This window comes from Engystomops pustulosus, chromosome 3, assembly GCF_040894005.1.
Source record: "Engystomops pustulosus chromosome 3, aEngPut4.maternal, whole genome shotgun sequence".
NCBI classification, from domain to species: domain Eukaryota; kingdom Metazoa; phylum Chordata; class Amphibia; order Anura; family Leptodactylidae; genus Engystomops; species Engystomops pustulosus.
In genome coordinates, this window is record NC_092413.1 from 79,768,591 (window position 1) to 79,796,348 (window position 27,758).

Sequence of the window (27,758 nt, forward strand, 5' to 3'; positions counted from 1 at the left end):
CAATATCTTTCCATTTTCTTAAAGGGGTTGTCCCAAAAAAAACCTTGTACTTTTATTTTTGTGTAAACATGATCTATATCAGTGATTTTCAACCTGTGTGCCGCGGCACACTAGTGTGCCGCAACACATGGTTGAGTGTGCCGCGGGGAAAGTTCCCCGAACTATGGTGCCCCGGTGTAGGAGCTACAGAAGGTGGGCGGATCGCCATTAGGAGTGAAGGTACGCGGAAGAAGACATCAAGGGTAAGTATATAAGGTTATTATTTGTATAGGGAAGGCAGCTAGGGTCTTTTTTTATTAGTAAAGGGAGGCTGGGGCTTTTTATTAGTTAAAGGGGTATTCTCATCTGGGCATTCACATTCAGTTTGATAAATCTGCCATATATAAACATTTCTTCAATTAGATGTTATTAAAAAAAATGTTCCTGTGTGAAGATAATTTCTCATAAATGTAGTCATGTTGTCCCTTAGAAACAAGACTGTGTCCTTGGTTACGGCCACGTCTGCTGGAGAGATTGCACAAAGAAACAAAAAGTTTCTGAATATTAAATGTCTGGGAGTTACTGCATGTCCTACAGCCGCCCTGTAATAATGAACGCTGAATCCAGGTGGTCAGGTAGAGCTCATTAGCGCATGTCTGGCCCCTGCTGCCAGAGTGTGACGTGGTCGTATCCGGGGAAGCCATCTCGTTTCTAAGGGACTACATGACTACATTTATGAGAAATTATCTTCACACAGGAACATTTTTTTTAATAACATCCAATTGAAGAAATGTTTGCATATGGCAAATGAATTTAATTAAATGTGAATGCCCAGATGAGAATACCCCTTTAAGGGTGGCCTCTAGGGCCTTTTAATTAGTAAAGGGGGGCCGCTAGGGCCTTTTAATTAGTAAAGGGAGGCCGCTAGGGTCTTTTAATTAGTAAAGGGAGGCCGCTAGGGTCTTTTAATTAGTAAAGGGAGGCCGCTAGGGGCTCTTAATTAGTAAAGGGAGGCCGCTAGGGGCTCTTAATTAGTAAAGGGAGGCCGCTTGGGGCTCTTAATTAGTAAAGGGAGGCCGCTAGGGGCTTTTAATTAGTAAATGGAGGCCGCTAGGGTCTTTTAATTAGTAAAGGGAGGCCACTAGGGTCTTTTAATTAGTAAAGGGAGGCCAATAGGGTCTTTTAATTAGTAAAGGGAGGCCGCTAGGGTCTTTTAATTAGTAAAGGGAGGCCGCTAGGGTCTTTTAATTAGTAAAGGGAGGCCGCTAGGGGCTCTTAATTAGTAAAGGGAGGCCGCTAGGGTCTCTTAATTAGTAAAGGGAGGCCGCTAGGGTCTCTTAATTAGTAAAGGGAGGCCGCTAGGGTCTCTTAATTAGTAAAGGGAGGCCGCTAGGGGCTCTTAATTAGTAAAGGGAGGCCACTAGGGTCTTTTAATTAGTAAAGGGAGGCCAATAGGGTCTTTTAATTAGTAAAGGGAGGCCGCTAGGGTCTTTTAATTAGTAAAGGGAGGCCGCTAGGGTCTTTTAATTAGTAAAGGGAGGCCGCTAGGGGCTCTTAATTAGTAAAGGGAGGCCGCTAGGGGCTCTTAATTAGTAAAGGGAGGCCGCTAGGGGCTCTTAATTAGTAAAGGGAGGCCGCTAGGGGCTCTTAATTAGTAAAGGGAGGCCGCTAGGGTCTTTTAATGAGTAAAGGGAGGCCGCTAGGGTCTTTTAATTAGCAAAGGGAGGCCACTAGGGTCTTTTAATTAGTAAAGGGAGGCCGCTAGAGGTTTTTATTAGTAAAGGGAGGCCGCTAGGGGTTTTTTATTAGTAAAGGGAGGCCTTTTATGACTGTTTTAGTGTCATTTTGTGCTATTTTGATTGGTGGTGTGCCCCAGGATTTTCTAAGTATAAAAAGTGTGCCGCGGCTCAAAAAAGGTTGAAAATCACTGATCTATATGATGTGTATTACACATTAATCTATGAAAATTAAAACCCTTTTAGCTTGTAAAATGATATCTCAATCTCATGAGGATAGGAAATTACAGTATAAGAATATGCTACAATGCATCCTCACTATTAGTGAGTGGATACTTTAAATTGTTGCCAAAGATAAACCCATCTGACTTTTCCAGTTTTTCTTTTAACATAGCCACATTAGGGCATTAGGAAATTTTGTATTTTTAGTGGCATTTTGAAGTGTTGCACATAATGTATGTGAGTGGCTGATAAAAATATTTGTGGGCAGAATGTAGCATTTTTCAGTCTTGTTTAGGGTTTGATTTTGCGCAGCATTTAATTCAAATTTTACCATGGGTCAGTACAGTAAGTATGATAATACCAAATTTTAAGTTATGTTCACACACAAACATATACCATGGATTTTCCACTGCAACATCTGTTTGAAACATCAACAGCTTTCTGAAGTAGGTTTTGATTGCCATTATTTTTTGAGGAATCCAGGCAGATTCTGCTCAGAATTTAGGGCACAGTGCTCCTTTTTTCTGTACAGCGGCCTCCCATTTTTTTTCCAGGGGGGGGGGGGTCGGCCCAGATTTTCCAAAGGAGTATCAATGAAAAAATGTGCCAAATAAAAATATCTAAAAACAGCTTTCATTCTACTCTATTTAAAAATCATATAAAAATGTTTTACAAAATTATTTGTAAATCGCTCAAATGATTTTTATTTTCTAATAAATTTATTTTTCTTAAATGAGCTACATTGGGGCACATCTACTAAGGTACTTGCACAAGTTTTCTGGCAGACTTTGCACGTTCTTTCATGTGCAAACTGCTTGCATATTTGGCACAATGCACCCTTTTATATCATATGGACTGTTCTTCACATGACACAAATTTCGACATTGGAATGAACGTTCCGTTGCTCAGTCAGAACATGCGCCACATTAGCTCTGATTGGTTGCCATGGGCAACTGGAACTGTGTCCAACAGAAATGTGTTGCACTCCCCATGTTAAAGGTGCATTCTGTCAAGGTGAAGGCAGGCCCATATTCATGAAGAACGGGCGCCACAATTCATGAATATGGTGCACTATGCACACTACACAAGCAAACTGCAAAGTGCTAGAGTTATGCTAAGGCACCAACATTTTGGTGTGGACTGGAGAGTCTTAAAGGGGTTTTCCATCTTCGAGGAAAGTTAAAAAAGGGATTCTTGTGTATTTGTGGACATTTATTTTATTTTTGGTGACTACAATTCATACAGAAGAAAGAGAGAAAGGACAGCAATCCTGGATATTCCTAGAAAGTTTGGTTGGTGCTCGCAGCTGGGGATCCGGTGCTCAGAGTCCCATAAACAGCATAAGAGTGAAGAGAGCCACAGCACTCGGTACGGTTCAATTCCAAGTCTTCTTTATTATAACATCATCAGGCATAAAATAGCAACGTTTCGATTCCAAATGAATCTTTCTCAAGCATGAGAAAGATTCATTTGGAATCGAAACGTTGCTATTTTATGCCTGATGATGTTATAATAAAGAAGACTTGGAATTGAACCGTACCGAGTGCTGTGGCTCTCTCCACTCTTATACAATTCATACAGGACACAACTCTTTGCTTTGATGCTGCTTGAGGAGGCACAATGAGGAGAGAAAGAATGCATGAGCCCGAATTTCTGCTCAGATGTATGGGAATGTCATCTGGTGATGGTAGGTATTCCTCTAGTCCAGGAAGTTCTCACTAGTCACAGGACACGAGACTACAGAGGTACAGAAAGTACCTGCAGGTTGATAATGTGAGACTAATGTTCCATCTATTACTTACCGCAACTCCGCATGGACTGCGCATGACAAGAAACAAAATAGCGTAGATGTGTAGAAAATTCATCGGCAAGCCGGGATGACACCACTGGAGGGGAGGTGTAGGATGTAGTGCAGACTTGCCCTAGCACAATGGTATAAGCCAAGCCAGACTCACGATGCATGCATGGTAAGATTATAAACTCTTTTTAATGTGGATCTTCTGCAAAGATTTTTAGCCAAGAAAAGGGTGCCAACTAGCTAAATGGCTTCTATGGAAACCTGTCATTAGCTGGTGACAGCTTCCCTTTAAAATATTCCTGATGCCTGGTTCCCACATATAATAAATGGTTACGTAAAAAATGTAATACAGTAATTATATGGTCAAAACAAAAGTAACTTGAACAAATTTCTGGTAGCAGTGCGCACCTATTTTCATATTAAGCCAAGACTGGTGACACACATGTACACATATCTAGAATTGAAGACTTGAGCTGTTCCATCCTGGTATGGTGTCACTGGTGTTCTTTTCCTTCCCATTTAGTATTGTATTTTGTTTCCAAGAAACATCACCACATTTTGTTCCTGCTCACTCCACAAGTTCTGAGGGAGAAAAGACAGTATAACAGTCTGTTAAGCCTCATGGGCTCATTAAAATAATTTTCAAAGTTGATTTTTAATCAGGAGGCCATGGATATCAAATATAGATCCAGACACCATGATTGTGGTTATCTTATGAGTAAGTGATCCTATTTATCATGATGGATTTTGTTTGCAGATTTCCTTTAAAAGTATCCTGTCCACAAGAACAAACACAATAAACCTTACTCGCCCCCCTCTGCCCAAACACTGTTGCAGGCTTCCACCAGTAAAATCAATCCCCAAACTTTTTCTACCTTTGCTGCTCCACCCACTGATACTTGACTCCACCCACTACAGGTTGGGGCTTGATATGGGAAGAAGATCTGCAGTTTCCCACACAGTGGTGACTGCTAAATTCACCATGCGGTGAGAGGGACAGCATCGTGGTAAGGACAGGAAGTACACAGGAAGACGACTTCCTGTATGCTCTGGTTGAGATATGAAAAGACACAGAGCTGTCAATCAAAAGAAGGAGGTGTAATTCACTGGCGGCTCATTTGCATATCAGAAAACATTGGTAAGTATTGTGCCTCTGTGACAGATACGTTTAGGTGATTTGGGAAGGACTTTTAACCCTTTACCAGCAGATATTACTGGTGTGAGGGATAAAATTCTGGTGACAGGTTGTCTTTAATAGTAAGACCTGTAAGCTATGGCAGTAAGTGTAAGTGTGGCATACAATATTCGATTAGGTGTCTTTTGAGGATAATTGCCACTTTGATCATATCCTAATTCTATAAATTGTCTTATGTAACACAAAAGTTAACTATGTAGCAGTTAAGATAAGAGATCGCTATTAATCACTGACTGCAGCACAACATATCTGTAGTCTTCTATATAATCAGATCCTGTCCTTCATACATACAGTGTAGCTGTGATTACACGATTATTGAAATTAACTGGAGATACGCATCTGACTTTGATTTCCATCATATGACCTTGAAAACTAATAGATAAAATGTTAATGATTGAAACAACTTTCAAATTTTGAATAATGGAATATTTATCAGAATACACAGAAATATCGAGATTAAGGGAATTGTTGTTTCCTATATGACACAGTCATGTAGGTTTCTATCTGGGAGCCATCGCCATGACAGAACAATTAGTAATATTCCGGCTAAATAACATCAAAATATCAATATCTGTAAGAAAGCTTGAAAAAACTTCAGGATGCAGATATGTATACTGCATTGCCAAACTTATAAAAATAGGCGACAGAGTATGCAGGTTTTCACCCATTTGATTTTGGTCTCCAAAAGTAGAGGCCAGGGATGTAACTAGGAGAGACAGGGCCCCATAGTAGACATCGGTATGGGGCCCCCATCAGATAATACATATTTGTATACTATCACATTTATACACTCTTAGACACATAAACACATTTATGTGCACACGTTTATGCACAGATACAGTGTTATACTTACACAAGTTTTACACTTACACAGATCTGTCCTAGTAGCTGCTGACCACATGGGGGAAGTACACGGCAGGAATTAGAGATGAGAGATCCCTAGTCCTGTCGTTCTGAGGCCCCCGCCATCTCCCCTGACAATTCTTATCTGAACTGCCGATTCATGCTGCGTACTGTGAAAGATGTGCATTGTTGTGCAGCATAATATGTATATAATGGTGCACATGCTCCATTATTCAGTGTGCCAGGTTGGTTGCCAGGGCCCCGTGACACTGCGGGCCCCATAGCAGCTGCTGTGGCTGTAGTTACTCCCCTGTTTAGAGAAAAGTCATTCACATAACAATCACTGATGTAAGCAGTGGTGGGACAACTATGTAGCAAAGCACTATTTCACAAGATCCTATTTGTACAGTACAACTTGCATGGTTTACAGGATCTTTACCTGCTCTTATTTAAATTTGAGAGCTTTCATAGTTAACTTTTAGGGGGTAGAAATCTGTTCTGGTGAAATGCTGATCGGCCATTAAAACTGTTAGTTATAAGGAAAAACTAGGGCCCCATCTGCCGTCATATCTGAACATTTATTAGCATTTACAGAGACCCTCTATTTCCTTATATAAAGAGATCTTATGACCCCTAGATTCAGATTCTGCAGCCAGCTACGTTACCTGCGGTAAGCTTTACTGCATCCTAGCCTGCCTCAGCAGTCCATGATGATAAATATGGCTTCATCTCTCTGCAATAAGCTGCTCCACAGCCCTCCCCTTAGCTCTGAGTGACAGCCGCAGTAGTCTTTCATTAGACACTAGAGTTTAAAGGACACCTGTCATCAGATCTCTGCCACTAGTCCTGTCACCTCTTCCTGTTGGAGCAGCTCACAAGGATCCCATCCCACCCTTTATCTAGTTATTTCATACATTAATCATTATAAAATCATCTATTCTTTATCATATAAATGAGGCTGGTCACATGGTCAGAGGCAGTGATGTCACCCCTGTTACCCCTCCCCTCTCCTCCCCCTGCTCATGTCTGTGTGTAATGTATAGTAAAGCATTGCTAGTGTGTGTGCTGCATCTGCTGACGTGCTGCATCCTCCTAATATACAGGTGAGAGACACAGACATCAGCCACACATGAATCTGACATCTTCTGCTGTAACATAGCTGCCTGGAGCTGCTGTATCTCTCCTATACACACACACACATGCACACACAGGCTGCAGGGGGCGTGGCCACCAGCACCAGGAAGCACATCATTATACAGCCTCACGCCATTATACAGGCTGTCAGTCAGGCACTGGGGGTGTGGCTGTGCCTCCCACTCACAGCTTGAATATGCTAATGCTTCATTGGACATTTCACAGGTCATTTGCATACAGTTTTAGGACCTCATTGCTTAGGTTTACAGGCATGTAGAGGGACAATGAAGGGATAGAGGCAATGCTCTCTAATGGCAGTTTATGAAAATATATTTAGTTTAGGGGGGTTATTTTGCATGACGGGTTCTCTTTAACAGAGCACATTCTGCTGGATAGTAGACATTGATAACCACATCATTAAAGAGGTTGTCTGGGAATAACTCTTTGTTTCCTTTGTGCCCCACAGGGTTATGAACATAAATAGTGTATACTTACCTCTCTCCACCTCTCCGGTGCACCACTGCCCACTGTTTGTTGACTGAGACTCATACACATCCACAACTGTGTGCTCACTACAGCATTTAGCTGTGGTTTGTAGGCTATAGCGAACATGCACATCCTTCATTGCTACATCACATCATCGGCTGTACCTGCTACATCACTGCTGTACCTGCTACATCACTGCTGAAACTGCTACATCACTGCTGTACCTGCTACATCACTGCTGAAACTGCTACATCACTGCTGTACCTGCTACATCACTGCTGAAACTGCTACATCACTGCTGTACCTGCTACATCACTGCTGAAACTGCTACATCACTGCTGTACCTGCTACATCACTGCTGAAACTGCTACATCACTGCTGTACCTGCTACATCACTGCTGAAACTGCTACATCACTGCTGTACCTGCTACATCACTGCTGAAACTGCTACCTCACTGCTGTACCTCTTTAACACCGGGGGCTTTCTGGCGCACATCGCACTCAGACCCTAGATGTGTGGCCACATCATGACAGCATCGTGCAGCCTTGCATCTCTCCCTGTGCCAAATGAGTCGGACGCAGGATGAAGTGAGTAAAGGATTTTTTTTTGCTGTTGGCAAAAAGGAGGGAGGTGAAGAGGGATGGGAGGGAATGGCAGTGTGTATTGGGCGGGGGCATTAATAAACTATGGAAGGGGTGTGTGGCAATGTGTATGGGGTGGGGGCCTTAATAAAATATGGAGGGGGGGCTTAATAAAATATGGAGAGGGAGATGGCAGTGTCCATAGGGGGCATTAATAAAATAAGCGGGAGGGGGTGGGGGGCTGGCAGTGTGCATGGGGGGCTCAATAAAATATGGAGGGGGGAAGACAGTGTGCATGGGTGGCCATAATCAAATATGGAGGAGTGGGCGGCAGTGTGTATGATGGGGGCCTTAATAAAATATGGAGGGGGTGGCTGTGATTATGGAGGACCTTAATAAAATATGGAGGGGGAAATGGCAGTGTGCATGGGGGATCCTTAATAAAATATGGCGGGTGGGTGGCAGTGTGTATGAGGGGCCTTAATAAAATATGGAGCAGGGCTAGCAGTGTGTATGGGGGGGCCTTATTAAAATCTGGAGGGAGGGCAGTGTGTATGGGGCCCATTTAAAATCTGGAGGGGGCCCAATGTTAAATTCTTGGGTGGGGGGGAGTGTGTACGATTGAGCCCAATGTTAAATTCTTGGGTTGGGGGTGTGTATGATGGGTCCCAATGTTAAATAAGGGGGGCTCGGTGTATGATGAGAGGGCTTTATGTAAAATTTAATGAGGAGGGTCCAGTATAAAGAATACATGAGGGGGCTCAGTGTGAAAATCTCATGATGGAATCAGTGTATAAAATTCATCAGTGGGCTACAATTCATGACCTACTTTGGAAAATGCATAGAGGTGACAGCATATAAGATGTTTGGGGGCAATATACAGAAATAAAACTATTTATATGTAAAGGGAACGTGTCAGAAGGGAGTTTCCCAGTAACCACCGCCGTGCGCAGCAAGTCATTCACTTTATATAATAATAGAATTAAATAATGTGCGGATACTATGTGTCAATGAATAAATAGGAGGCAAGTTGTAGAAATGTATAATTGAAGGGATGCTATATGTTCATTAATAATTTGTATGGGATTATATGCATAATAATAATTCGGTATAAAAACTTATTAGTACATTTTGTATAAAATAATTGATTATGCAGCATTGTTATATAACAGATTTTTTAGTAAGGGCAATGTATAAAAATAATTAGAAGGGACATTAGATAGATAAATTAATTAATTAAAATAATTCACAGGGGAACCATATATAATGTAATTAATGGGGGGGAAGGGGTGACCAAACATGATTTTTTAGTGGTACAGTATTTTTTTCAAGGACTGTAATATAGTAATATATTTCGGCGTAACAATGTAATTTTTTATGTATGCTGGGGGCAAAGAGGGTTTTGTTATGTAGATTCTTTAGAATTACAGAGTGGGACATTGTTTAATCCAGGTGACATTATACTGTAAGTAACTGTGGTATTTTTAGGGGCGCAGTGAGGGGGATCTGCTTCTCAGAGCTGAACACATCTGTCAGGAAAATTTTGCATTCAGCTTTTACGATGATTCTGGATGTGAAGAAGACATGTCATCTGTGAGGTACTAGATCCTACTTCTTCCTGTATCAGATAAGTATTGTAGTCACTAATTAACCTTCTAGTGTGAGACGGCTCTCAGCTAATGTACTGTTATATCTATAGGGTCAGAGTGCCAGGTGTGACTTGTCTATGTGGTGCGGGACACCATAGTAGGATTATTGTCATCTGTTCTTATAAGGGTTTTCAGCATTTCCTTATTGGAAGGTTGGTCACAGTGCAAACACTTACATCCCTAACCACAGCCCAGCCACCAGCAGAAAGCCCAGAAAACAAGTGGTAACTCTTATACTATCCCTAACATTAATACCCTGAGATAACTTCACCACTGCAGCCCCTGTACAAAAACCAAAAGCCGAGCACTAGCAGATAGGGAGGGAGAAAGGGATGAGCATATACTCTATTTTACTGCCCCCGCTAGTGCTTAGAAATTCCCTTATCCCAGAATAAATACCGTATATACTCGTGTATAAGCCAAGTTTTTCAGCACAAAAAATGCGCTGAAAAACGTCCCCTCGGCTTACACACGAGTCATACAGTCATAAAAAAATCTTTAAAAAATATTAAACTTATATACTCACCCTCCGGTGGCCCCGACCTGCAGCGCTGCTCCCCCGATGTCCGCGCGGGTCCTCTTCTGGCTTCTGGCGGGCGGGTACGAAGTTAGTGAAGACAGAAGATGGGCGCAGAAGCCAGAAGAGGACCCGCGCGGACATCGGGGGAGCAGCGCTGCAGGTCGGGGCCACCGGAGGGTGAGTATATAAGTTTATTATTTTCTTTTAATGCTGGGCTGGCTGTATACTACTGGGGGCAGTGCTGTATACTACTGGGGGCAGTGCTGTATACTACTGGGGCAGTGCTGTATACTACTGCATGCAGGCTGTATACTACTGCGGGCAGGCTGTATACTACTGGGGGCTGGCTGTATACTACTGGGGACTGGCTGTATACTGCTGGGGGCAAGCTGTATACTACTGGGGGCAAGCTGTATACTACTGGGAACTGGCTGTATACTACTGGGGGCAGTGCTGTATACTACTGGGGGCAGTGCTGTATACTACTGGGGGAAGTGCTGTATACTACTGGGGGCAGGCTGTATACTACTGGGGGCAGTGCTGTATACTACTGGGGGCTGACTGTATACTACTGGGGACTGGCTGTATACTACTGGGGGCAGTGCTGTATACTACTGGGGGCAGTGCTGTATACTACTGGGGACTGGCTGTATACTACTGAGGGCAAGCCGTATACTACTGGGGGCAAGCCGTATACTACTGGTGGCAGGCTGTATACATACTGGGGGGGTCTGTGACTAATGCATTTCCCACCCTTGGCTTATACTCGAGTCAATAGATTTTCCCAGTTTTCGATGGTAAAATTAGGGGTTTTGGCTTATACTCGGGTAGGCTTATACTCGTAGTATATACGGTAGTAGCAGATGGGCCCCCAAAATCTATTTCACTGGTGAGCCCCTGGTACCCCAGTCCGACCCTGCTATAAATGCCTCTTTAACTTGTTTACAACAAACACCAGACATGTTTTCTTCTCTGCAGCACATAATGTAATCTTCATTCAGTATTAACCAACACATATACAAAAATGTAAAAATATGATAATGGCAAGAATCCAATTACGTTGTGTTTCTGCGCAATATATAACACTGCAATGACAAATGTAGAATGTATTACAAAGTATTGTCACGCGTTCATGATTTGTTTTCAGTGTAGTATGTTACTTGATTTTCTATTCCTTAGTTTTGTGTCTTATCTATAAAATGAATATATTCATACCATTTATAATTAGTGGCAGACAACATCTGTCTATGAGAGTATTCTGCCATCACACCAGCCTTCATTGCAGAGATACCTCCGATTGCCAGAAAATCAGCAGGTGAACAAAGCCCTGACAGAGAATCCAGAGCCCGGTGGCTGTGAACTTGAATGTTACGTTTAGGAATAGCAACTGCCACAGTATCTACCTGACAATAGTATCACACGCAGTCCCAGTCCCCTGTGTGATTGTCGCTGCAGCTTGGAATCTAACCAGGAATATAAAATACAGAAGCTCCCAGAGAAGGCATCAAGACCAGCAGAATGGGTTTTGTAAAACCAATTTCAGATCAGTGATTTTTTTCAATTATTTCACTGAAAAAGCGCACGCCTTGAAATACAACTATTTCTATTGGACAACATTTCAGGTTAACCCCTTCCCAGCAGTCCACAGCCCATCCATTTTACGTTGTCCCAGTGATGAGACAAAATAACTGATAAAAATAATAGAATTGATCATCAAAATTAAAATACTGGAACAGTTGTATCTTTTTTTAATTAGCTACTTCATTTCAGAGGTGAAAAGTTGAACAATTAGCTGTTCAAGATGCAATATGGATATTTCCCTAGAGTCTAAATGAAGGCTGGGAAGTTACCATAGTAACGTCACATCCAAGGAAGACGAAATACAATTATTTTGTTTAATACGAAAACATAAAAGAAAATAAGAAGCTGGAAGTTGCCGGTTGGAAATGGCATAATTTCCTTACATCCTATGTTGATAAGGATCTTGCATACAAAGGTTCTTGTTAGAAGATTGTGATATATTTTCCCAAGTAACATATTTTCTCCTCTATTTCTGCTCTATTCTTCATTAGTTCATGGTTAGTGATGACCGAGATGTCAAAATTTGGGTTCAACCAAACTTGAGGAAAAGTTTGGTTACGTAACTGTACTGGACCCCAAACTCCATTGAGATCTATGTGGACCCGAACTTTAACACCCAAAATAGGATGTTAAATGGCAACAGGGCAATTACCCTGCCAAAAATGAGTTTGAGAAAATACTTAAGATAATAACATAAAATGAAATGAAGAAATAAATTTATAAAAAGTTTTTTTAATGAAAACAAAATAAAATGCTGTTACTGTCACTGAGCTATAAGGCGATATGGGTAGCCAGACATCTATTCTCACTGCGCTATAAGAGGCTATTGCAGTGAATCTGGAATGGACCATTAGACAGACAGTTGGCTGCTTAGCAGCTTATCAACCAGCTCTAACGCATTACCCAGAACTCCAAACTCCGACTTGAACATGTAACTGAATTCCGTATTCAGGTCTGTGAACCTAACACACCAGAACTTTGCTTTGCTCATTACCAGGGGTGAATTAAGACTGCCATTGGTCCTGGGCTGTATAAATATTATAGCCCCTACAAGTCCAGAATTCACTTCCTACATATAGTACTATAATCAAGATTCTTAGGGAATGGAGGATGTGTCCATTCTTTGGCTTCAGGACTTTTGGAGGACTTTAAAAATGGCTTTTGTATATTGAGAGCAGGAACTGATGTATGGCTGTTTTATTGGTGTAGGTCCTCCTTAACATAAAATTTGGTGGGTGGTTGGGGTGGCCATGGGCCCTCTAAAAGGCTTGAACACCGGTCTACCACCCGAACCATCTATATAATAATTCACTACTGCCAGCTAAATATAAATATGCATGCAGCCCTGTTACACACTGTTCTCCTACATACAGGTAAGATGGTTATGACATCATCAAATCTTCTTCAGACTTTTGCTCCTTTGCATAGGAGTGCATGGTGAGGGATAGGGCTTTGAAGGGCCAGCGCTGGCGGTGGGCGAACTGGGCATTTTCCCAGGTCCCCCTGTCCTAAAGGTCTAATTGTTCTCATAACATAGTAAAATAGTACTGCCAGAGGCAAGTGTAGGAAAGACAAATGACAGGTCCCTAAGCTCTGAAAGTCATGACAATAATAAGAGCAAATTTGGCAGCTTAAGTTTAGATGCCACAATCAATAACCAGGTGCCAGATGTGGGGCAGCGGGTACGAATGCCCGCTCTCAATGGTTTTTGGTCAGCAGTACTGGGTGTAATATTTGACATCACATGGATAATCCTACCTAATATCCCAACACCTTTAACAAGTCCCTTTAATTTAAATTCCTAATGGGATATCAGACGCTACAGATTGCAGCTCCAGTGCCCATACGTGAACAGCGATATAGGATTGCTTTACCCTTACTTCTTTCCTCTTTTTCGTGTTTACTTGTCGGATTACAGTTACAAATGTGTATAAGTACTTCAAAGTACTCCACTTGGAGCAACCTTTAAGGTCAGATCAAGTGGTGGAATAGGTCTACATTTACTGCTAAGGACAATGTTCCCATAACAAAGGCCATAAATTAACAACACAAAAAAATAGAATGGGTCGGTAATAACTATACATTTTTTTTAACCAATTGTCACTTTTTCAAGATCTTTAAGTCTTGTTTTACTTAAAAATGATCCCAAATAATGAATTCTATGAAGGACAAGCTTGGAAGTGACTAGAAAAAAACTTTATACAGGCAGTCCCCGGGTTATGTACAAGTTAGGTTCTGTAGGTTTGTTCTTAAGTTGGATTGTCATAAGAATAAAATAAAGAATAAAGCTTCATTACAGACACCTCTAATAACTGTTATAGCTCTTTATTGTAGCCTAAGGCTAAAGTACATTAAATTACCAATTACCAGAGGTCCGTTTGTAACTAGGGGTTGTCTGTAAGTCAGGTGTTCTTAAGTAGGGGACCGCCTGTATATAGTTGGGGGTGTATTAAAACACCAAACATCTTCTATTTACCACTCTTCCATGTGTTAGCCGTTACTGGGGTGGTGATGTCAGGTCGACATTGCATGCACCACTACAGCAGGAAATTCGGACTGCAGTGGTGCAAGCACTTTTCTTGATTCATCACTGCCGACCTCTGCATACAAATAGAAGCGAGCAGTAACAGCTGTCACTAAGGGAGAATGACCGTGTTAAGAAAAGGAAATATAAGTATTTGTTTAATTACCCTTCAGGTATATATAAACTTTATTCAAATCCTGGACATCCCCTTTAAGAACATATGGAGAGTCCATGTACAGCAACCTGCAACAAAGTATGGATATCTAAGAAGTGAAACCAACAGGTAAAAAAACCACAAAAGGTAGTTTAAACAACGTCAGGTTTAAAAACCTCAAAATTACCTAAATTTGAGCAAAGCTGTGATACTGTGCTCCACCACTACTAAGTAGATGGCATATACTGTAGCTAGAAGGACATTCTGATATAATGGTATTACTAAAGCTTCCTTTAAACACATAATAAAATACCGTAAGTGTGTGTGCCTCTGACCCGATTGCCCATCTAAAAATTGGGTTTGGTGCCTTTTCTGCCAAAAAATGAATAAGGATAACAGAAAGGAGGTGTGGCTTGAGTATGTGGTCTCATTAGCTGTTAGATTTATCCCCTTTTTCAAATTCATCTCGACATGAATTGTACAAAATGTTTTAAATATGTGCAGCTATATTTTGCTTGACAATGCATTTACTAATGTTGCTACAACTATAGATGTCGCATTTGAGGAGCCAATGTGCGGCTGTGCATCACTTTGATTTCCCCCAATTTAAGAATTGTTAATCCTTCAACCAGGCCTGTTCCCCCTCTTGTTTATATTATTAACATTTGAATGTCAGAAGTAGCAGTAGGTCGCCATATGCAAATAACTGAGGCTGTAGAGAAATATGCAGCTGTAAGGATTACAGTAGTCTCACTTTACTCCATTCTCACTAAATTCACAGAAGATGTAAATGGAGCAGGTACAGCTGGTAAATTCAATATTATAGCAGTTTCTTGCATACATACAAATGAGTCACGGTAGTCTTAGCTGCGGTTGTACAGGCAGTCCCCGGGTTACATACAAGATAGGTTCTGTAGGTTTGTTCTTAAGTTGAGTTTGTATGTAAGTCGAAACCGTATACTTTATTATTATAACCTCAGTCAAAATTTTTTTGGTCTCTGTGGCAAATGGATTTTAAAAATGTTGGATTGTCAAAAGAACCAGGATTAACAATAAAGCTTAATTACAGACACATTTGATAACTGTTATAGCTGTTTATTGTAGCCTAGGGCTAAAGTAAAGTAAATTACCAAAATCCAGAGGTCTGTTTGTAACTAGGGGTCATATGTAAGTCGGGTGTTCTTAAGTAGCCTGCCTGTATAGGTATACCCTTTACCCTGCTGATTGGCAGTATCTAAGTTGAATTTGTATGCAAGTCAAAAATGTATATTTTATAATTGTAGATCCAGACAAATTTTTTTTGTTGCCCCAGTGACAATCGGAGTTAAAAAATTTTTGGCTGTATTGGGACCAACGATTATCAATAATGATTATCAGACACCTTACAGCTGATTATTGCAGCCTGGGACTATAGCAAAGCATTCAGAGAGCTTCACCTGAGGTCGAAGTGGGAAGGGAGGTCCGTCGTTAACTAGGGGTCGTCTGTAAGTCGGGTGTCCTTAAGTAGGGGACCGCCTGTATTGGCATAAACTTTAATCAAAGCTGAACTGTTATATAAAAACAGCTATTATTTAGGCATCCATTTTACATAGAGCTGAGCAGTAGTAGCTAAGCTGCCATTAAAAAGGCCTCCACTTTACCTAAAGTTCTGAACAATGGGCCTAAGCCCAGTTGTCTGTATTTGTATTGTTTTTATAGATGCAGATTCTCACATAAAATGTAATCTTCAAAATCTCTATCAGAAAAACCACAGTACACAGGCATGGTTTTTGCTGGTGTTAACTGAAAAGACTCAGACACCATGCAGACCCCACAGCCACAAGCTTTTCTGAGGCATCTTGTGGATGTGATCTTTTATGCATTTTGGGCATACAGCAATTTTCTGAAAAAAAAGCAGACATGGCAAAATGATAACAAATTTCACAATAGAAACCATGAAAGCAGAATTCCATTGTTTATCATTTCACATTTCTCAGATGGTTGATGTGACATTTTTGTCAAAAGACATAAGAAATGCCAAATTTCTGGGAAATGTTCCCAGACCTGATAAACCCATTGAAGTGAATGAATAAAAAGGACCACACATGGGCTGCTTCTCAGTCGTGGAAACCACAGCTAAGAATCAGAACAATCACTTGCCCTAAGCTTAGTGAATGGTATGCTTTTAGGATCTCTTAAAATCTATAAGTGCAGTGATATGGACACATTTTATTACAAATGGCCAAAACATATATGTTTGATCCAAAAACATGGTAAACAACAGAACCACAGGTTGCGGGTGTTCCTGTTGAGCCAAACTTTCAGAAGTTTGGGTTCAGGTCCAGGGAGCTGAACCTGCAAAGTTCAGGTCTGCCCAACACTAGTGGTTTTACCTTACTGAATTTTCTTATGATATGTAAGAAGCTAATACACCTGCCAGTTTTAAAATGTTTGCACATTAGCTTGTATGGTCAATGGAAATGACTTGATATATAGTTTTTTATTGCATTTAAAGCTAGCAAAGACTGAATAAATCTCATAATAAATGTTACTTAATGGAACTGCTTTCCGTCCGCTCTTTTCCAATAACAACACTTTTACCTTAACAAGCCACATACCGGTAACTTAGGTGGTATCTACCTCAAGTTCATCTATAAGGTTTGGTTTAATAGTCTTTACTTTATTATTACTCTGCCAATAGGTCTATACGAATTCTTCTCCGCTTGCACTGAAATGCAGAAGCCCACCTAATATAGGGCTACAGAGGGAAGGAGAAAGCAGCAGTCTGAGCCAATGATCAGATGCTACAACTAAACTGTGGCCACATATATGCTCTAATGGAACGGAGCTAAAAAATAAACACAACAAGCACGTGGAAACATAAATGGAAGTTGGCCAAACCCTATAGATAACAATGTATGCATTCATTTTAAGTACAAACCTTGAAGTCACTTTAGATGTGCCAATTCACTGTGGAAGTGCAGTGCATCTATGAAGCCAGGTGCCATCAGGAGAAGAGGAGCAAGAGCTAAAATCACAGGTACACTGTGCACGTTCATGACTTTGGAAGACTGAGTGGTGCAATGGATGACATGGATTTAAACAGGGTGATTTCGCCTAAGAATATGTGATGTTTAGATTTTGGTAGTTTTTCTAGTTTTTTGGTAGTTTTTCCAAAACCAGATTTCATGGCAAAATTTTTAACTCAATCTTTCCATATATTTTCAGGGACGTGGACAAGTCATGACAAATGAGACTAGAAAACATTTCTTTTAATACTGTATGGAGCTGTGCCCATTGTACATTTAATACTGTATACCTAAACATGCATACACAAGCTGTTTATCTTCAGTAACTGTCACAAAAAGAAGCTTTTACCAGGTACTGACCATGTGAATCCTTAACGTGTCCACACATTTATAACAGACAGATAATTTGTACTGATCATAAAACATTGCAACAAACACAAGTACTTAAAACGGCAAGTCAGAGTTAAGATAATACACAATGAGAAAACAAGCTGCAAATACATTAAAAAAAGGGTTTTCTTTTTTTTTTCATTTTTGTGACTAGCACCATCTGTACACAAGAAAGTATGAACATAAAGGTTTGGATATTAAAGATTTAAAGGCACTTATTCCATCTCACTGTGGACTCTTCTCTGTCGTAGCATTTAGTCTCTCTTAGTCCCCAGATGCTCACAATAGAGGAAAACATTCAACTCTGCTACCAGTATCTATTTACAAAGATTAACCATTACAGTTTCTCAAAGTGCTCTCTTCAGTTTGCTGCTGACCTTTGTCTTTTATATATTTTAAAACATAATTTGCAAATGTCCTTCTTTTCACATTCTTGTCACTTTCCGACATTACATTGTCCACTGGTTGTCTTCATTTCAAAGTCTTTGGATGTTGATAGGAACTGGGAAAAATTAACTATTCACTGGAAAAAAGTCTTTTTGATGATTAATAGCGTAACCTTCTCGGTTTACCGACGCCTTGAGGTGATATCAAAGCAGGTTATCATCATAAGGTGAGCCTTGCAGAAGTTGACTCTGTTTTCTAAACGTTCAGTCACACACTCTAGTGCTTCCAAATATTCCAAAGAGTCCACCTCATAGGTTTGTTCCAACTCAACTGAAACAAAATGAAGATGGATTTAAATTACACAATGTACATATAAACCTCTACTTAAGGGTGTTTTCCAAGAATTCTGAAAAACTGTATGGGGATGTGGAAAAAAAAAAGTGTACTTACCTTGCTCTATCTTGTGGTTGCTGCGTTGCTTTGGCCACCGTTCAACATTGACAGTTGGCACAAAAGTGTTGGGAGTCTCAGGACCTGCCCTGGCGAATCATCACTTGTTCTATGTTACCGAGCACTGCTGTGGGCACTGATTAGCAGTACTGTGTCCCATGAATGCAAACGCTTCTGGCCCAACCAAAAGTGCCAGTAAATTGCTGGGAGAAGCAATCCTGTAACCAGGAACTGCATAAGAGTACCGTAAGTACACTTAATTTTTTCCCCTGATTCCATGGTGTTTTCTAAAATACCTATGAGGTCCTTTTCATTGTCAGTATTACTATTACTGCTTTATATTGATTGTTTTTAACACAATTTTAAGTAGCAATAGCTGAATGTAGTTGTTTTCTAATTTCAACCCCAAAATCATGGTGGGATGGGGAGGCATGACAGATAACGAAACTTGGGATTATTCAGCTTCATCACAATCATGTACCTCATTACAATGTACAAATACCTGAGTGGCCAGTACAGAGATCTCTCCAAGGATCTTTTTATACCTAGGCCTGTGATCAGGACAAGGGGGGATCCTCTATGGCTAGAGGTGAAAAGGTTCTACCATCGCCATAGACAAAGATTCTTTACTGTAAGAGCAGTGCGACTATGGAACTCTCTGCCGCAGGAGGTTGTTATGGCGGATTCTATGTACATGTTCAATAGGGGCCTGGATGCATTTCTGGAGAGAAAATATATCATGCGTATACAACATTTGTTTAATGTAATTTTAATGTTTCTTTTTCTAGGTTGAACTTGATGGACCTGCATCTTTTTCCAACCTTATATACTATGCTCTTTACTCAGCAGACACCAGAAGCAGGTTCAGGGTGTGGGATCACTACCAATCTGTTGTGGATGATTACTGGATTTTTAAAAATCTCTTCATGTCTTTATGCTTTCTTTTTTTTCTTAAGCCCAAATGGTATATCAGGTTCCAAATAAATTGCCTGTTGGGGTTCTGGGTGTTGGATGACCACTGGGAACCTGGGAACAACCATCTTTCACTGTCATTAAACTATGGCTTTTCAATGACTTTTCCCCCTTCATGAGTTCATGCTTTATGTTTCTGAAACATGATTGGTATATGAAGATTCCAAACACATTTTTCCATAAAAGGCAATATTAATTCAAAAGTGACTTACATTCACTGAGCCATTTATTTGGATCGAGCATCAAGTACTGTTTGGTGATCTCCAATTCCTTCATAAGCCATTCATATTTGGCTTTGATCTCAGCAATTCTCTGCTGGCGATGCTCAAGGATCTTCAGTTTTGAACTAAACCGTGACACTGTCTAATACAAAAAGAAAAAAAACTATAAACGCATATTCACCAACATAAATTCCCATTTTAATCCACATGCTATTGAGGTGGTTGGTGCAGCAATGTTGTGTCCTTAGCCTCAGAAACTATTCCTGCCTGGACCACTACCTGCTGAACATTAGAAGTTGTTTAAGTGGAAATATCAGTGCTATGAGTGCTGGGCAGAAATAATAGAGGTCTGTGGAAAGCATGGTGCATTTTTCTACAATATGTTGGGACAGATTAGATTCAACATTTTGTTGAAGTTGTAGACTCCCTTTTACTGATATCCAAAAAGACATGAATTTTTCATATGCTTGGTCATCATAGATCTTCCCAATACCTTTTTTTAACTTTTTAGTCTATTTTATGGAAGTTGTCAATCACTTCAAGTTGAATGTAAAAAAATTACATAAGAGGCACCCATCTTGTAGTGCAAAGGACTTTCTTTGGATTTCAGTTTATCATCCTGTCATACAACCGTATCAAAGGACCTATGGGGGGTCATTTATCTTAGAATTTTCTCCTTTATTTCTTTAATTTTTACAACTTTTTTGGGGCACATTTAATATATTTGTGCTTAAATTTGCAACTTTTCCACTCTTTTAGCAAAACTAGCTGGGCAAGAATATTTCAATCTTGCGCCTGATGTATGTTTAAAATCCAGATGTGAACGCAGTCCTGACTAGACGTAGGCAAAACTTTAGAAGAAGAGTTTGAGACTTTTGTGTGACTTTTGAATAAAAAAAAACGTATAGGCACAGCTGCCTGATACATCTACCTCTAAGATTAATCAAACAAGTCCAAATGTTGGAAAAAACGCACAAATGTCCTGACTCACGATAAATTACCCCCATGGTGTTTCCTAAAAACACCGAGCTACCTCTATCAGTCTGAACTTAAGATAGGAAGGGTTTATGTGCCAAATTATAACATGCTCACCAGTACAAAAGGAGAGGAGGAAATGTTTTTTCTGTGATACGTGATGCAATTTCTACAGCAATGGCACTAAAACTATGCAGTGCTTCAACAGCAAATGGACAAAGGGTTTATTTGGAAATGTCGGTTGTAGCACCAGTATTATATTTGGCTGTAAAGTGCTTGATTTTTCTTCATCAGAATGCTTCTTGTCATCCTCCTTTGGTCTCTTAGTGGGACAGTTTATTTATGTCCACTTACCTTGCTGTCTTCACTTCGGCGGCGTTGGAGCCTTTCCACATCATCTATTTCATAGACTTTAATTTCAAATGGTTCTCCTAGGCCTCGCTGTCCATTACGCAATGGACCATCCACCCAGCGGACCCCTGGACTGTTGGCAGGTTTCCTTACAGGAGAAGTTGCATCAAGTGATAATGCTGGAATAAGCCTGCGTCTTTGAGATCCTTGTGGAAAGAAGAATCAATCACTGAGCAAGGTCAGGTAAGTTATTACAATACATACTATCATTAGCAATACTATGAATAACTGAAAAGACTAATCTTATTGTATAATATGTAGAAATATTTTTTTAGATATCTGGATAAACAAACTAGTCACAATTAGTCACAATTACTAGTCACAATTACGAATTCAGGTCACATATTTCATATCAGTACAACTGGCTACCATAAATTCAACTCATTTTGGGCTAATTATTGTTAAGATATGCATTTCAGTTAAAACATAGCTTGCATCCATATCACAGGTACAAACTGAAAGCAGAAATAAATTGCATATGAATTGGATCAATTTTCCATAGCTCTAGCAGAGTTTGCACTTTGTATAACTGATTAAAGGATTTCCGTTTCTTTTTTTAAAAAAAAGAACTGCTTTTTTTTTTTTATAAAAAAAGAACTGGTTTCAACAGGGCCAGGGTGTAAGATCAAGCAGCAAGCACCAAATGTTTGGTTGACCAGTAAGCTTTAAAACGGATGTCAGAATGATGTAGGAGATAGAAAGCCTGGGAGTGTGGAAGAGTGACTGTAAATATGCTGGCCAGTAACCCTCACACTTAAACCTAAAACAATGTCTTCAATAAACATGTGATAAAAATGTGATTCCCTCGGCTACATGACCATCTGATTGATCCCCACTGGCTTGTACCATCTGGCTCGTAAACTTTGTAGCTCACCTCCTGGCATTTAAAGGCTCTCAAGGTGTTGCGCGGTAGAGATTGGGGCATTGCTCCCACGCGGTAAGAAATGTGTGTTTTATATTCGCAGCAGGGAGTAAGGACAAAAAATGCGACAACAGTATAACATGCTAACTACCTAGTGGTGTGAGATCTGAGAAGTAAGGCAATTCTACAGGGTAGAGTTACCTCTGTAACCAACAATGCAACTTTATCCTGCATCACTCTGTAAACTCAACGTTCTCATTGATGGAAGGGTTGTGATTCCTGTGATATTAAATTCTTATGAAATAACTTTGAGCACTTTGAAAGGTCAATAGTTGGATGAGATCTAAAGGATAGGAGGAGTGGGAGATGCATCCATGTAAGAAAATACAGGGGAGTCTGTAAAAATGTTCTATTTGTAGTCGTTGGTTGTCCAATATCTTTCAAGCTTGTAAAAATATCTCTAGTTTAAAAACTAGTAAATGCAATAGCTTTGTTAATTCCTTTGTATTAAAGAGCTACAATCAATTAATTTGTTGTAAATCCACTGTTCAAAGGATAAATTATGAAAATTCTATTGTCCAAATACTTAAAAATCCAACCTTATAATCAATAACGACTGGAGATTATTATTTGGCATAGACATTAAGCTATTGAGTAAAGGACATCTACCACTAGTTTCTCGGTAGGATAAATGTAGTAATTCCAGTGCAGGCTCCCACAAGGTCTAAAAGGAAATCTTTATTTGTGCATCAGGAAAAGTACATCCGATAAAAGTACATGGATGAAAAGCGATCAACGCGTTTCGGCTAACAAGCCTTATTCATGATCCATACAATAGACATAAAATGAGACAATTTATAAGACTCCTAATCCTGGTCACATGACTTTGGAAGGAGGAAATTAACCCTTAGTAGTAAGTATTTGCTTCTAAATACAAGGATATCTGCTAATACATATAGTAAAGGCAGTATTCCTTAACTTAAATTATCAGGATAAATGGAGCAATATGACAAAAAAGTATTTTACACTTGAGAACAATGTACAAGCTAAGTAACTAAATATATCCAGGATATGTTCAATAGACACTGATTAGGTAATGGCGATAATTCATTCCACGTTGTTGTCTGCTGTGTAAGACAAAAATCCAATAGGATTCTCTATTTAATAACTTTTTCTGGTGGTCTCCCCCCTCTCCTCATGGGTCTGGAGACCTTTTCTATGCATGTCCATCTGAGGCTTGATATATCCTCCTTGTGGATGTCTCTGAAATTCCGTGTGAGCGAGGAGATATTAACAGAGGAATTAGTGACTTCAGAGATCTTCTGATGTGAACTTTTACTGGACAGGTAGTACATCCTACATATTGTATTCTGCATATAATCCAAGACACTAAATATACAATATATGGGATGTTACAATCTATGTAGGACCTAATGGAAAAAGTTTTTTGTGTGGTATAGGAGGTGAAAGAGTTACTCTGAAGGATATGCTCACAGGGTTTGCAGCGGCCATGGCTACACTTGTGAAAACCTGGGAAGTCAAGTCAAGTTTGTCTTTCTGTGTCAGAGTTATCACTTGTAAAAAGGCTAGGGGACAGTGAGGTACCTAAAGTTACACCTTTTTTGGCCACAAATCTTACACCTTGTGTTATTACTTTGTGAAAATCTTTGTTCAACGAAACAATAGGTAGGTGTTTTTTAATTTAATATTAATGCTGTTAAATTGACAGCTACATTTGTGTTGTGAATGTGACCAATTTTGGATTCTGCACCGAACCTCCTTGGGCAGCTGCACTGGAAAGGTAGAAGATCTTGCACATGCACAAGATTTCCAGACAGCCGGATGACGTCACCAGCAGTCTGGCCAGAGCGAGTGGGAGGGGTGAATAACAATGAAGTGGGTGGCATCAATAAATTAAGTAGTGGAGGAGCCATAAGGTGCTCAAGTACTCAGGCTCATTTGTATATTTTTATAACCTTCTTTTCTAATGCGGAGGCTCTGGAGATAGCTTAAAATGGGTCACTCATCCCCTGCAGGTAACGAGTGTGCATTATAGGACAGTCTACTACTGTGAAACTAGTGGACAAAATGAACCCATATGTGTATATCCTGCAATACAAAATTTTGCCTGAGGAAGCAAGACACAACTAGATAGTTGTGGAAGGACACTTTTCTTGTGGTTTCACTAAGTGGAAAGGCGCCATGGGTATTTGTATGACACCATGACTGACAAGATCAGCATTACTCAGCTTAAAGAAGTGTTCTCCCATTTGTAAATTCCATTTACATTCCCTCCATCACTCCCTAGTGTTTGTGGTTCATATGACAAACAATTGATAAGCTTAGCTGGAAAGGCACAGGTAACAATGCCGCACAACAGGATGAAGCTTGTCTTTCCTTGTAGAGTAGTAACATGAGCTACCACTGATTGTTACAGGTAGGTAATTAGTGGGAGAAGCCTATCTTATTCACATTAATCGGATTTTAATTAAATTAATTAATTAAAAGTGAATAAAAAAACTAGAAGTGAAACAAATTGTTAATATATACCATCACTCCGATCTATATATATATATATAAAAACATTGAGAAAGACTGGTGTGGAAAATTACAATCTCTGTTTGAATTATAGTAAACTTTTTGGTAAACTTTAGACTTTTTCTGAATAGAAGGAAAAGCAGCAAGACACAACAAAATGACAAACTCTTATGATTTTACTGGCTATATGTGTTTGTGTAAATATTTGTCACCTCTTTATTAAAATTATCACTTCATTTAAAATGCTCACAGAATGAGTAAACAGTCTGTTTCCTAGAATTCGATTCCAATGTGATAAATGAGAATTTTGCACAAAAAAGAGAGCAACACAACAGAAAATACCAATTTCTAAGTGAAAAAAAACTATGGGGCAGATTTCTCATCAAGCAGTACGAACTCCAGGTTTTTTTTTGTTTATTTAGATCTTATTAGATATTTTTTTGGCTTTGACATTATAATTTGATAAATGCCTGCAGTGGATATGTGTCTTTTTAGTTGAAAAGTCTTTCACCTTTGAGGGACTGGGTGGATTTGTTCCTTAATCTGCAACTTATTGAAAAGTTGCATGTAATGAATTTGATTTTGCTTCATAAATCTGGAGTAAGTTGTTTGAAGAGAAAAATGAATTGGGTTCTAAAAAGTCACAAAAAGAGTCACAAATTTGGCACATGGCGAATGCCTGTATTCACTCAGTAACAAGTTGTCTATGCACCGGATAAGCTGTCATCACCACCATTATTCTCAGGTAGACTATTAACTCTTGTATGTGGGGCACTTGTGAGAACAGAAGAATGATGCAGGAAGTGTGAGAGCATTCCCGGCACAAGCTCAGACAGAAACAATTTGATCTTTTAATAGCTGTGTTATTCTGCTGCTAAGAGACACATGGCCAGCTTATAGGAGGTTGTGCATTTACAGGATAAAGAAAATGTCTTGTTCCTTACTGCTACTTACGGAGATGTTCTTTCCCAAACCAAAGATTTATGACTCTCATCAGCAATAAAATAAAATCCCCTACGGATCCTGCTGTGGCCAGTCAAGCATGCACGCTACACACCTCTGCACTTATACTGACCTCATCTACTTATTAAAATATCGCTATCAATAATTGTACTGCACCCGCGTTCCACTCCAATTCAATTATAGAAACCTCTTATAACATGGATTTAAGTATTCACACAACGACTGCACTTATTATTAACTCTGAGAGGAGAACCTGCATAAAAATTGTGATTTTTGTAAGGTTTTTGACCTTGAATGAATTCCAGAGTGATCTCATCATTACAGAAGTGATGATGAAAAATAGAAGCAATAAACATAAAGCTCAGCACAGTACAACCTACAAACACCTACAAGGTGATTACCAGCATGACAATCAAATAGTACAGTAAACCCTCTTTGAATTCTACAGTTTAACTTATGAAAACATTATGAAAAATATCTGGCATTTAGAAGCTCTTAAAAATAGGTAAATGCAACCTCGGATGAAAAACAGAATAGATTCCAATATTTATTTTAAAAAAAATAATGCAAAAATGGAAAAAACAGAAATGTAGTACACCCCATAATACCCCAATAATGTTAGAAGCAATACATTGCATGAAAATGTTTTCTCTCTGACTAAGGCCTTGAACTAGCTGCATAACCAGCAGGTAACTCACAGGCCCATTGCCTTTTATTGGGCACGTGCACTCTGCAGTGAATGCACTGAGATGCGCCATGCATCACCATGCCATGAATTTGCCAACTACAGTTGCAGTATCAACACTGTGGCAAAAATTTGAGATATGTTTGACATGTATAATTGACATTGCTAAAATAGCTAATGGCCTATTATTTTGTAAAGGCATTATGTAGATATTAAATTGTATAACTTTTCGTAGTACTTCTATAATTAAAGGGTTTGTACAGTCACAACAAGTCAGCCCCTATTAACAGGATAAGGGCTAACTTGCTGATCAATGGAGGTCTCAATGATGGGACCCCCACAGGTCGTGTAACCACTGGTCCCTTGTACCCTCATCGCACTGCAGATGAATGTAGCAGGAAGTCCATTTACTGTTTGTGGTATCAGACTGGTAGGGGCCAACACCTAGCACAAAGTAAATGGAAGCCGAGTTACTCTCCTCGTACATCAGAAATGAAAATGAAATACATCTCCTAACTATGCATACACAGAAATGCAGCGTGCACATATGTTCTCTGTAGGATCACTGAATGTAACCGATCTTTATTCAGTGCTACAGCAGAAAGGGCACTTAGACATTGAGTACCTTTGAGGTGGAAAAAACAGTGCTCTTTGGTTTCCACTGGGTACTAGCTTGCCATAGGATGTCTTCTGTTGAAATTGTAATTGTTCTGTTTTTTTAGTACCATTTTATCAGATGGAAAGCGTTTATAGGTGCAGCTATTGGGGAAATATGCATCCTAAAGGGTTAACCACCAATTTAAAGCTTCACAATGACCCTTAAATGTCAGTGCAAGTCTTCCTCGACTGATATATTGTAATCATTTATGTCAGAAATGGTTCTGGTCACAACAGACATAAATAAGCCGGACAAGGTTATGTGACCTGAGATGAGCGTATCTTCCTGACATAATCTTTGGAGCACTATGAATTGTAGAGCTCAGTATACAAGGCTCAGGAGTGCTGAGGACCAATAAGGAGATTGTGATCTCCACTCCTAAACTGCTTGCCCTTTTTTATGATTTGCCATAATGAAAAAAATCCTATTTGGACAAAGATGGGCTGTGGGAGTTGTTGCCTTTGATGCTTTCCTGTCTTATAGCCACAGGGCATCGACTCATAAGAGAACTAATTCCAGCCCCTGAGATCTCCTGCTATCTCACCACTAAATTACTCTGAAACCAAAGGTAAGATAAGAGTACTTCTGACATGAAGAATTCAAACTGCTTCATCATATTATTCCAGGATCTTTATTATATATAACTACAGCCCAAATCAAATAGGGAAAATAGCACATAAATGGTTTCCATCACCAATCCACTAATATAATATTATTAGCAATAATATATACACCATGTATATAACATATGTATATACTGGAGTATAAGCCGCGTTTTTCAGTAGAAAAAATGTGCTGAAAAACTCAAACTTGGTTTATACTTGAGTCAAGAGTG

General features: G+C 39.6%; 1 protein-coding gene across 1 annotated transcript in view; it reads right to left on the minus strand.

The window, feature by feature from the left end:
• Positions 1–17,636: 17,636 nt before the first annotated feature.
• KIF26B (kinesin family member 26B) overlaps positions 17,637–27,758 on the minus strand; it is a 214,700-nt gene continuing 204,578 nt past the window's right edge. Inside the window, exons 13-15 of the mRNA XM_072141195.1 lie at positions 21,161–21,363; positions 19,823–19,973; positions 17,637–18,518 (exon numbers count right to left, since the gene is read on the minus strand). Coding sequence (XP_071997296.1) covers positions 18,370–18,518; positions 19,823–19,973; positions 21,161–21,363 — 503 coding nt within the window. The 3' untranslated portion in view covers positions 17,637–18,369. The remainder of the gene's footprint in view (positions 18,519–19,822; positions 19,974–21,160; positions 21,364–27,758) is intronic.